Source organism: Lissotriton vulgaris, chromosome 5 (genome assembly GCF_964263255.1).
Source record: "Lissotriton vulgaris chromosome 5, aLisVul1.2, whole genome shotgun sequence".
In the NCBI taxonomy this organism is placed as follows: domain Eukaryota; kingdom Metazoa; phylum Chordata; class Amphibia; order Caudata; family Salamandridae; genus Lissotriton; species Lissotriton vulgaris.
This window is the reverse complement of record NC_141693.1, coordinates 1,539,570,361-1,539,583,535: the sequence shown is the minus strand read 5'-3', so window position 1 is coordinate 1,539,583,535 and position 13,175 is coordinate 1,539,570,361. Positions and strand designations below refer to the sequence as shown.

Below are 13,175 nucleotides of genomic sequence, written 5' to 3'. Positions count from 1 at the left end.
CTGTGGATGAATGCCAATTTCTTAAAACTCAATGGTGAGAAAACCGAAGTTCTTACTTTTGTTAGCAGAGTGGATATCTGGTCCTCTGATTGGTGGCCGGACTCTTGAAGTTCGTGCCCCCTCCTGGTGCCTTTTGGTAAAAACCTGGGCTTCATCGTGGATAATTCTTTATCCTTGAGTAGACAGGTTAGTCGGACTTCCTCTACCTGTTTCGGGGTCCTTAGAACCCTTAGGAAACTATCCCATTTTCTCTCATTTGAGGCACGTAAACAGGCTGTGGTGACCTCTAGGTTGGATTACTGTAACGTGCTGTACCTGGGTATCAACAAAGGTCTTCAACAGCGCCTTCAGTTAGTACAGAATGCGGAGGCAAGGTTTGTGTTGAACCTGCCAAAATTTCACGCTGTCGCTCCAGGTATCAGGGCCCTTCATTGGCTGCCGCTGAAAGTGAGAATTTATTTTAAGACCCTCTGTTTTGCCCATAAGGCCTTCTTTGACGCGGGCCTGAAGGTATCAATGCGATCCTTCAGCTCTACATTCCTAGGAGGCAGCTACGTTCTGCGGACAAGAATCTTGTGATAGTGCCCAGGTTAAACAAGGCGAGATGGGGAGGCTGTGCATTTTTCACCATTGTTCCTAAGTTGAGGAATGCCCTCCCCGAAGAAATCACGGTCATTCCTTCTCACCTTTAGTTTCGCAAGGCTCTTAAGACCTGGTTTTTCTCCCAGGCTGCTGTGTGAAGTACTTTGAGGCGCTCCGGAACCGCTGCCGCTTGTGCTGTCTGCCGTTAGCTCCTTGATGCCCATGGGCTTAGTTCGCGCTTTATAAATCCCTAATTGTTTAATTAATTCATTCATTCATTCATTCATGTTTAAGAATAAGTATAAAAAACCGGTGCAATACCACCATATTTATAATTGCTCTCCTACCCATGATGGACAAAGGAAGTTTAATCCATCGATCAAGTTGGAATGATAACTTATTGATTACAGGGCTATAGTTTAAATGTATAACCTCAGCACTCTAGCAATGCAGAGAGATGCCAAGGTATCTAGGGGTGGTTCAGTGCACTGTTTAAAGGGAAAAGTCCAGGGGACAAGCAACAGTGGCATCCATCAAGGTGAAGATTTTGGATTCATTCCGATTTATTCCAGTTTATCACGAGGCCAGAAAGCACCCTGAAGCGGACTACCTCACAAAGGAGCGGAGATATGTTGATTTCTGGATCACTGACAAATAAAATGGCATATAGAGACACTAAGAGGGTGCCACGATGAAAGCATAGTCGTCTTGCTAAATGGAGCTCATGAAAATGCCATACAAGGGGATCCGCAGCAATAATAAATAGAAGAGGGGACAGAGGGCACCCCTGTCTAGATCCATGGGATAATAACAATTGGTCAGTTAAAGTGCCATTGACTTTTAAGCGTGCGAGTGGAGCCACATTCAGGAGGCGAACAAGCTCACGAAAACCCCTGGGCACTCCAAGCTTGCTCAGCGTAGCAAGTAGGAAAAGCCATTCCAGCAAATTGAATGATTTTTCAGCGTTGAGTAAAACCGCTGTGGCGAAGCGCTCCGTATTGACCTGATTGAAAATAGCAAATATGGTCCTCAGATTAACTGATGTGGAATGGTTCGGGGTGAAACCAGATTGTAATGGGGAAATTATTGTGTCCATAAGGAGGGAAAGTGGGTGGCCAAGACTTTCTCTAAAATGTTATTGTCATGGTTCAACAACAACAGCGGTGTATACGAAGTACACTTAACTGGGGCTTTGCCGGGCGTCAGAAATAAGGTGATGACCGCCTCATGCATTTTCGAGGAGAGGACTCCATGCTACAGGGACTATGCATAGACTTCAAGATTGTGAAGGGTCAGTACTGATTTGTACACCTTATAAAATACCCTAGTAAAGCCATCGAGACCTGGTGCATGCGTGCAGCTCGGGGCATCGACGGCCTGCTAAATCTCATCACACGAGATGGGGAAGTGAGTAACTGTTGCTGTACTGTCTCTATCCAAACCATGCCAAGTAGTCTGCGATCTTGTCCTCTGTAGCATCACATTGTGATGTATATAGATGAGTGTGATGGTTAAGAAAAGTGCAAATGATGTCTTCATTTTTTGTGATGGAGGAGCCATCATGAAGTAGGAAGGACTTGGTCAATGCAGCCTTGTGCCGGAGGCGGGGTACACTGACAAAGGTGCAGCCAGGCCTTTCGCACTCACCATAGGCCCGAAGTTGTGCATTCATGCCTAGGTATTTAACCTCATGGGCTTCTAGATCTTGGAATTCTTGCATTAAGTAAGCCCGCTGAAAGAAATAACGAAGGAGGCTCCTTAGTCAGCATCCCAGTGCCTAGATACCACAGCTCTCGCTCCACAGCCACCAGTTCACTACGTATGAAGCACAGCACTCCTGAGGGCTTAACTATGCAAACCCCCCTGATGTATGCCTTAATAGCATCCCAGAGTGTTGAATATTGCTGCACGGTTCCTGTGTTTAGTTGAAAGTGCCTATTACATATCGCACCTCAGTACAGAAAACCTCTTTAAGCAGTGCATTCGTGGGGAGGCACCAGGGCGCACAAGACAATATCACCTTAGGAAGCCGGAGAGAAAGGAGAACTGGGGAGATGTTCAATATTGGTGGTTGCAAGCATAAGGTCCAGTGTGAGGTACCAGTGATCAATACTGGACCAGGATCCTTGGGGGGCAGAGTAAAATGTATAACCTCTGTTGACAAATGCAAAAAACAATTGATGGACGGAATGTTGCACAATGGCAAAACATTTACCCCCAGTCACAGATCTGGGTTTAATCCATCGTTATTTTGCTCACCACACCAACCCAGTTCCGACATGGCCATATGCAAATCAGTCTGAACCTGTGCCTCATGGGAACAGTCCAGCCCGAACTGCCAAGCCATGTCTTTCCTGGACCGGAATCAAGCATCCTAGGACCGGTTTCTGGCTATCAGCCGTCATCAGCTAGGATAGCTTGATTCCAGTGGCATGGAGAGCACGGGACTCACGTCTGAGCATACCCGTCCCACTCGGGGTGACAAATGCAAAAAACAATTGATGGACGGAATGTTGCACAATGGCAAAAACATTCACCCCCAGTCAAAGATCTGGGTTTAATCCATCATTAATTTGCTCACCACACCACCACAGTTCCGACATGGCCATGTGCAAATCAGTCTGACCTTGTGCCTCATGGGAACAGTCCAGCCCGAACTGCCAAGCCATGTCTTTCCTGGACAGGAATCAAGTATCCTAGGACTGGTTTCTGGCTATCAGCCGTCATCAGCCAGGATAGCTTGATTCCAGTGGCATGGAGAGCACGGGACTCACGTCTGAGCATACCCGTCCCACTTGGGGTGACAAATGCAAAAAACAATTGATGGACTGAATGTTGTGTGAAGTTGTCAGGCGCATCAATGGTTGGGGTGTAAATATTAACCAATAGAAGGGGCATAGCAGAGAGTGTGCTGGATACCGGCAGGTATCGACCCTCAGGATCAGCAATTTCTTCTTGTGAAAGAGATCGCCCTGTGCACTAGGATACATCCCTCTAGAGTAAGTGCTGTAATTAGCAGAAAGGCTGTTTGCCCGCCAATTGCACACATATCGAGAAAGGGAACCAGGAGCGCAGTGAGTTTCTTGTAAAATGGTAATCTGCACACCATGCCTAGTTAAATTAGACAGTACTTGGCGTCCCTTCCATGGGTTGAATAGTCCCCATACATTCCAAATGAACCTTTTAAATGTCATTCTCTCATCCTCAACGGTGGGCGCAGACATTCAAAGTTGTGGAGGAAAAATTAGAATCATTAGTGCATGAGTACCAGATAATGCAACGTCCATTATGTGATTATTCCCTTGCATTAAATAAAAGATAAAAGTAAAGCAATTTACCATAGTAACACCAAGAGCCCCCCACCCACATCGGATAGCTAGTAACCCCCTACCGGTAACTCCCATCAACATTTCACCCAAAAAGGGTAAAAACAAACTGGAGGAGCCATCCTTGGGGGAGGCAACACTCAACTGAGAGTGCCTATTGTCCATATTCATGCTAGTGTGGGAGATAGCCTTAATGAAAACCTAAGTAGAATCTATTGAGTCCCTACAAGTACAACAGTGTACCGAGACACATAGTCAGATCCAGCATGAGTCAACAATCACAAATGCAGGCAGCCATGGCCTCAAACCCTAAATGTAGTATCAGGCAAGAAAAAAAGAATGTCACTAAGCTGATGAAAATGGGCAGGAGAGGAGTTGATTGCCCCCCCATGGGTGGGTCGATCTCAACACGGCTCTGCTTGCAGTACTGAATAGCCTCAGCAGGAGAATCAAAGATAGGGTCTTGCTGTTAAGTTGTATATGCAGTCTTGCTGGGTATAACATGGAATATTTTACATTAGCATTCAGAAGAATTTACTTAGCGTCAGTATATTTGCGGCATGACTCCTGTACAATCAGAGAGAAATCAGGAAATAAGGAAAGTTTGATGCCCTGGTATTGTAGCGTGCCCATTTCAGAGTACAGCACAGAATACCGTCTCGGTCCTGCTAGTTAATAAGCTTGGCTATAATGAACCGGGAGGGTGCACCCGGCACTGGTTGTGGGCCGAGGGTTTTGCTGATTCTTTCAATTGCAAACGTGGCTGAAAAAGCTTCCCTGCCAAAGAGCTCCAGGAGTAGGTGTTCTACATAAGAACTCATGTGACCAGTGTTGGCGGATTCTGCAATTCCAGCTATGCGTATATTATTTCTGGGTGATCTTGCTTCCAAATCCTCAGCTTTCCCTGCAGTTTCTTGAGCTTATCGATAAGTTTGGTAGAAGAAGGGCAAACATCTTCAAAGTCCAAAATGTATTGTGCTGTGGTGGAAATGCATGTTTCACGCTGATCGAGCCGCTCATATATGCTCTCAAGCCCGGCCGCGAGCGTGTCGAGGTGGGTATTACCTGACTTGAACTCTGCTCTCAATTCAGCTTATATGGATGCTGTACTCTCAGGAGCTTGAGTAGCCCAATGCAGGGAGGGCTCAGAAGAATGTATGGTGCTAAGGCATGGAGAAACAACCCCAAGGTATCCACTCTTGTATGAGTGCTGTGTTCCTATGGACTGTAATGTACCACAATGTCTCAAAAGGGTGTCAGTAATTCAATGTAACGCAGTGCAACTCTTCGTTTGTTTGATGATATGAAACTGAATATGTCAAATGTGTAAATGCACTAATACAATTTGTTTTGCAAAGAATCTCGTCTCCCTGGTTTTCTCCCCTTCTTGATCTATTTCTCAGCAATTAATTGTGCTAATTATAATTGACCTCCTACTGACACCCTTTTGAGACATTGTTGTACGTTACAGATGTTTGCCCTAGTCTCTTTAGGGTATATGGGCTACCTCCTGTAGTCTGATATTGAGTTCCTATGGACAGCTCATTGAATTTTGGTACTAGCAGTGGGTTTGATTTCTCAGAGAGGGATTGCTCGAGCCGAAGTCATAGAATGGCAGAGCAGCAGAGCCTGAGCTGCGCCCACACCTGTGCTGCACCTCCACCCTCACTTGTCCCCGCGGCACCCACACCCAAGGCACCTCCAGAACCGCCGCAGCTGGGGTAGGAAATGGGGAAGTGGTAGGAAGGCTGGAGACCACCCCTGACCATCGGAACTGCCCCGAGGGGGGCAATGTAAGGAGGTGGGAGCAAGGAGGAGGCAGGCAAGTAACTAGCCGGGGCAGGTTAGGCAGGCGAAGGCCTCCTGCCGAGGAGGAAGTGGCCGACAATAGGCCGGTGTGGCTTGTCTCAGAGTGGGCCCTACCCCCTCATACTCCTGCTGTCGGACGTCACACTTGTGGTAGCCTGGTGACCTTCCTGCAACAAGGAACATTTGGCCATATCCATCTGTTGCAAGGGGAGAACACAGGGAGTCAAGGAGACAGGAGGGACACTATCTCCTTGGCAACGGAGACAAGGGGCTTTACAACCACAGCCATCACTAACTTCATTCTCCCATGGCCTCCTTACCCCGCCGTCCACATTCCCACTCCTCTTCTGCCACCCCTGTGCTACCCACTGCCTGCCCCTGGCCACTGCCAAGTGGTCAGCCAAAGGGTCCCTATCATGCCTTAGGGAGCTGAAAATTCTGCCCCCGCCCCCAGTCAACAAGAGAGTGCTAAGTTGGGTAAGGCCGGAGCTGGAGAGGGCCCAAGCAGCTGCCTGGGCCTGCCCCGCCCACCCAGGGTTCTTCGCCTCACTTTGAGTCGGCTGGAGCGTGAACAAGTGTGAAGGACTGTTACATTTGTAATATACAGCAGGCCAGTAAACCAAAAGCAACCCAAAAGCATCCACATTTAACCCTTTCGATGCTGATGACGAGCTCAGCTCGTCATCACCCACGGGTGTCGTGTGCTGATGACGAGCTCAGCTCGTCATGACACCAGCAAAATGGCAATTTCCAGCACAGGGGAAAAATCACCGCAGCAGCCATGTGGTTAAGGAACTAGCTGGACACAGAAAAAAGGCCAACTGAACCAGGCCAAATGCCATCAAATCCACTCCTGGAAAATTTGTGTAACAGACTAACTTGGAGAAGAGTGATCACTGACAAAAAACGCAAATGCCCTGCACAAAACCGGAAACTGGTTTATAAATTACCTTTCAAGTTGGAGCACAGGACTCTACTAAAAAAATACAAAAGAGGCAGTGTGCTGCAGGGGTGGAAAATGCCAAAGAGGATACCAGGGACCAAAATATCCTCTAGTACAACCAACATCGTGAGAACGCCAGCTATGGCGACTCAAGTCCGGCTCATCTGCAATCTGCAAGTACTTACCCCAACACCTACAGCACTGAGAGCACTAGCGATAGTGGAGCCACGCAGTAAGGCCATGCCACACAAACCATTCTCAGCAAACCCTGAGGAGCAAAATGCAAATGACGGTCAGAGTCAGGAACCTTATCCGCACTACTACGAGAAACTGGCCAATGGAGGTACTCCCCACCCCCCTTGAACAGTGGAGCTGATTGCCCATCGATCCAGGAATCCCCGTAGGGTGAGAGAGGGCAAGGAAAACATGAAGTCCTAGAAATATCATCAGCACTGGTCCCCTGGAAGGGTGACATGCAAATTACGGAAGGAGTAAACAGGGCGACCTTCCGGACAAGAGGCAGTGGCCCTCAAAACGATCTGTCCCTTTCACAAAGCCGGGCAGCTATGAAGCCCTACATTTTTAATCAAATCTAATTTCTTTTGGAACTGGAAGACAATAGTCCCTTGGGGGAACAGGACTCTTACCATCTACTTGGCATGACAAAGCTCAAAACCCAATCCGGGTGCTCCCATCAAAATTCTCTCTTATTTTCAATAACCTCAATATTGATGACTGCTATTAATTCCCTCACATGGCAAACGCAAAAACTTGAAATTTAAATGGACACCATGCAGAACAAGGCAGCCTAAATTGATAATTTAGAAGGGAACCTGGAAATGTTGAAGAAGCAGAACTCTGCAGGTGCTCATAACTTCCAAATGTTGAGAAGCTCAGTTCTCTGCCAGAAGTTTCCACATCACTAGTTACAGAATTAAAACAAATATTAACCACAAGTGCAGACCATCTGGACCATCGCATAGAGAGCAGGGCCCAAGTTACAGTAAAAAACAATGCAATTAACGAGACAGCCAGTGCAGAAATCTCCCTAACCATACCACAGCTGATTACAATGAGGAACCCAAATCAGGCTTCACAGTACCAAAGTTTAGAAGTCATAGCGCCAACATATGTTAAGAAACAAGCTAGCAACCTTATGACTGGCCCTGACACCCCTCCTACTTTCCTGCAGCTGGCAACAGCGATGAGGATGAGCCTAAACAAAATCCATCACGACTCAACAGCAATGGGTAAAGCTGCGCTCATGAACAAAGGTCCGACAGACAACCTTTAAGACACTGCAGGACCTAGAAAATTGTGATCCATAATGGCAAAAAAACACCTGATGAAGCAAACAAAAAAGATCAAAAACTGGTGCTGTGCAAAGGAACTACCATTGTGCCTGGCAGGACCAGATGGTAATTGGGGTCACAAAAGTGACCCAAAGGTCAACCAACAACCAAAGCCATTCAGGCCACATAACCTCTACCCAATCTTTCAAAAGGAGGGGGTCCACTGTCAGTCCAGGGAATGACCAACCAACTACAGCACCTGTAGCACAACCACTCACAAACTGCACTGCGAGGATGGCCCGGCTGATGAAGGGCAGTAGCAAGCCCCTTAGGAGATCAAACTCCCACTACAAATCGACAGTAGAGGGGGCAACAAACAGCATGATTTAAAGCAGGCAGGAGCAAGATGGGCCTCCACCCCATATGGACAGCACAAGAACATCTCTCCCCCAAATAAATAGTACAGAGCTGCAGGAGATCAACACAGCCCAAATAGACATCAGAGCAAACATAACAAACAGACATTGTTTGGAAACATAGGTCGTTACCACAAGGCCAAGGGTTCTCGCCCAAAGGGAACCAGAAAATAACATCATAGTGCTTATGCCCAAATACGCACTCTGCGGAGGTATAGATACATTAAATAGGGCTAATATTTTAGAAATTTCCCAATTCATTCCAGAGTTAATACATCTCACAACAGAATATATAATCCAAGTTCCAATCAAGGCCCTGAACAACAACACAACAGGAGAATCGACAATAGCAACATGGAAAACCAGCACAATAGCCCAAATGATTATGACAGAAAAGGCCCGATTTGCGAAATGGGGAATCAATGTAGACAAACCCGAAGAAGAAAAATACTCACACATGCTAAAGGGCAGACCCAGCAACAGAAAAACACAGTTGCAGAGTAAGTTCATTTTAAGAGGCACAACCCAAGTTGCCTTTCCTAAACTATTCTCTAACTTGAGAATACAGTTCTCACCAACTTCATCTGCAACAAGGCGCACAATCATGAAAGAGGAAATGTTGAGTCCTACTCATATGATCCCGATAGAGAAGTAACAGCCCTGTCAGGCCGGCAAGCAAACTGATCTTAGCACAAAGAGACTCAACAGGCCTGCGGGTAGAAAAAACAAGAACATAAAAATATTTGAATGGAAGGTGTACGGGCTGAAAACCCCACTACAGAACACAGCCGCCTTTTAAATCTTACCGACAGGGGACCTGCTGTGTCTCCAGGAAATCTGAATACTCGTTCCTTTGGCTATACCAGTATTCCAGGAATTTCAACACCCAGCAAAAAAGTATACTATATTCCGAAGGCCAACAGGGGGCCTATCCAAAAATGTAAGCTTGGGTACTCCCATAGCATCAGCAAAATCCCCAAAAAGCTCAGACATGGTCCAAGCGTTACACTTGCAAGATCTAAAACTGAACGGGTTCCCAATAACGATCCTACTATTGAAAGTTTACTTCAATTGCAAAGACAGCCCAAGACATGGCAAGATGAGGGAACCAGTCGACACACTGGAAGAACTGTTCAGCAACTAACTGAGTTGTGGGATAATAATGGTCGGCGACTTCAACATTCACAACTTGGAAATGGAAACAGAAGCCCTACCACCTAGGGACTGGGCTGGCAATTTGCTTAACACATTCCTTAACATCTACAAACTAAGGTCCGTACTAGCGGCACAAGTTGCAAACCTCACTATGATAAAAGATTGCCGGGGAAAACCCAAATCAACCATTGACTTTGTTATGAACTATTGCTTTCAAGAACAAGTGGTAGAATTTCTCAAACCAAACCAGCAGACCAGCGCTCACCATGGAGTCAGCACATATTGCATCTATAGAATCAAAAGACAAGGCGGTGACGTACGCCCTTTGCAAACTCAACTCCAAACTGTGCATCCCGACAACCAAGCCAATCTGAAAGGTGATAAAAGCCAAGTTACTTCCCTCAATTTCTTACGTAAAATTGGTGTTTCCTGGGGTACTAATTAACACCATTGAGTCTGCCAATTGCTGAGCATTTAAACAGTTTTTTCACATATCTACCCATGCCCTGAATGCTTTAGTACAGCTGGAATTCGGTCTAAGAAAGCAATCCTACAAACACTGGGCATCAATCATCCAATATTACTGAGGTACATGTGCAGCCCCCCCAAACACAATGACAGCATCCCTGAAAGAAATGTTCACTAAAGGCAAAAATCCTTGTGCAGATGCCACATCTACTGCCCTCACTGAACTGCACCTTGATTTGTCCAACTAGGGTTATTTTATTCATCAACTGGGATCTTAAAAAACATTTTAAGGAAACAAAAAAGACTATTATCCAAGCAAGATGACTTGGGGGTCATAGAGTCCTCTAGCAGCAACATTGGGACTTTAGCCAGTTCCTACAAGGACAAATTGAGGCAGTCATATCTTGAATCAGCACGGAACAAATCAATACGAAAGCAAATCCTGTAAGTCAGACTAACGGTCATGCTAATAAAAGACATAAACATTCGCTGGAAGGTTCACCTCTTACCAATTGTGTCATCAGTACAAGGAGTCTTTAGCCCACCTAGTTTGTATCTGCCCTCAACTGAGTAACGCATGTTGTTCTTAATTAAAACCAGTGGCCCCGATTCACAGAATGAACTTAAGACTCAATCCTAAACTTACTACTATTTTGGTATTCACAGAACGCACTTACTACTTTTGGCATTCACAGAATGAACTTACTACTTTTGGTATTCACAGAAGTTAGGATTTTGTCTTAAATTTGTCTTAAGACAGACTTAAGACAGACTTAAGACAAACTTAAGACAGACTTAAGACAGACTTAAGACAAAATCCTAACTTCTGTGAATACCAAAAGTAGTAAGTTCATTCTGTGAATACCAAAAGTAGTAAGTGCATTATGTGAATACCAAAATAGTAGTAAGTTTAGGATTGAGTCTTAAGTTCATTCTGTGAATCGGGCCCTTTGTTTTTAAAATATGCCATCCATACCTGCCTAGATGCAATGAAACTTCTTTTTAACTTAGAGATCCTCATGGAACTGGCCAGATTAGCAAAATCTGAAGGTCAATTTAAAGAACTTACAAGCAAAGATCGAGCCTTGGTCTAAAGGCAGACCACAAGCTCAAATCAGTGAGCATATATCACATTTTATGGATACCTACATTTTGCCCTGTGTAATCATTTGAAATGCATTAAATGAAATGATACAATGTTGTTATTATTAATGCCCAAAGAAGGTGTGGAAGGACACACCATGCACAGGTTTTTGTAACCATTTTTATTAATTGAAACAATACATTTATTTACTTACTATCTGAACCAGCTGCGTGTGAGGTTGCCCCTCCTGGAGTCTCATTGTCCCCATGGCAGGGGTGCTTAGTGTCATTGAATAAAAATGTCCTGACAAAATAGGGCAACCAAATTATCCCAAAGGAATTGGGTAAGATCAAATACATATACAAAGAATTCCTTGAGGAAATATTCACATAAGCATTTCACACTTATATTGGTCACAAATGTGATCCAGACAGTGAAAGCTTTACAACTGTAATCGAGGATGTAATCCAATTTTCACTGTATTTGTTTATATTTGAATGTATTAATTGAGCATACATCCTCATTTCATGACAGAATATATATACATGATGTGAGCAATATTCACAAAGCCAATAGCAACATTGTATCTATCAGAACAATCCCATATGACTCACCAGTTTTTAGGGGATTGGTGGTAGTGTAGACCCCCTTTTCCCAACAGGTAATACGGTCAGTACGAATAACAGCCCATATCTTTCACAATTCTTTATATTCAAAACAACTTGAGATGAATTTAAATCAAGAAATTCGAAGGCAAGAAGGGTGTATAATCGACTTTTCGGTTTTTAATGGCCACATGGGTCCGCAAGACCATACTCAGGACTCAGCGTTGCACATAGGGAAACTCCTGTGGATACTAACAAAACAAACCAGTCAATACACCCTATATCAAATTGTATCGTCTGCTCACAAGAAGCCAAACACCAGCGTCTGACTAACCAAACTATGCAAAAGTGTAACCAATTAAAAACACCAAGGGGCATATTCTAAAGGATTTATCGCCGATTTATCGGCACTTTATTGCAGCCAAAGTGGTGATAAAGTTATCACCCTACTCACTAGCTGGTGCTAACAGCCGATATCACCAGTTTTCCTGTGATAACAGCCACAAAAAACATTGCCATAAATAACACCGGCAACTAACGCTAATGATATGCAGAGTAGGCGTTCCCGTGCAAAAAGCTGTGACAACAACACTCCGCAACATTCTCAATGATCTGCCAGATTGGCGATAAGATCCCAAAACAGGCGATAAGGCGCGGTAGCTGCAGGGATTTAACACCTGCTTTTACCTGGTGTCAAGTTGGACGACAACCTGAACCATAAAAGGGATCCCAGCCCAGAACCACACCTAAAGAACAACAGATGCCATGGAGCTACTGATTAAGGGTGGGCGTAAAATCCGTTTCGCGGGCGAATTTGCGGATTTTCCGTGATTTCGCGATCCGCGAATCTCGCGAAATCGCGGTAAAATCCGCGAATCAGCGGGAACGAATTTTCAGCCAAGCAAGGGTTATAGCAGCAGGTGCAAAATTGAACCTAATTTCTTTGTAACCTTTTACAAAAGGGTTACAAACAAATTAACTTCAACTTGGACACCTGCTGCTAATTGCTTCCTGGCGCCTCGTTGCCTACTTGCAACTATTCTCTGACCCTGCTCTGACCCTTGAAGCAGGGTCAGAGAATAGTTACAAGTAGGCAACGAGGCACCTGTCCAAGGAATTAAACCTCATCAGGAAGCACTTACAGATATAAAAAACAGGAAGAAGGGAGAGGATGGCAAATACACCCATTTTGAGTTGTCAGGAGGGGTTAAACTAAAAGAGACCTTTACAGCACAATTTTCATATGCATTTTGATCAAAATAAAAAGCTGTATGTTCTGTAGGGGCAACTCAGGAATCTGGCCCTTCAGAGATCCGGCCTCTCTTTCTTTCTCTCGTTCTCTCTCTCCCTCTCTCCTTCGCTCTCTTTCTCTCTCTTTCTATCTATCTATCTATCTATCTATCTATCTATCTATCTATCTATCTATCTATCTATCTATCTATCTATCTATCTATCTATCTATCTATCTCTCCCTCTCCCATAAACGACTGCATGG

The 13,175-nt window shown here is 44.9% G+C and overlaps 1 protein-coding gene across 1 annotated transcript in view; it reads left to right on the top strand.

Moving 5' to 3' along the window:
- The first annotated feature begins 6,801 nt into the window (after window positions 1-6,801).
- The window catches only part of LOC147712969 (olfactory receptor 2D2-like), a 36,355-nt gene continuing 29,981 nt past the window's right edge, over window positions 6,802-13,175 (top strand). The window contains exons 1-2 of the mRNA XM_086919753.1: window positions 6,802-7,003; window positions 7,853-7,910. Of these exons, the coding sequence (XP_086775879.1) occupies window positions 6,802-7,003; window positions 7,853-7,910 (260 nt within the window). The remainder of the gene's footprint in view (window positions 7,004-7,852; window positions 7,911-13,175) is intronic.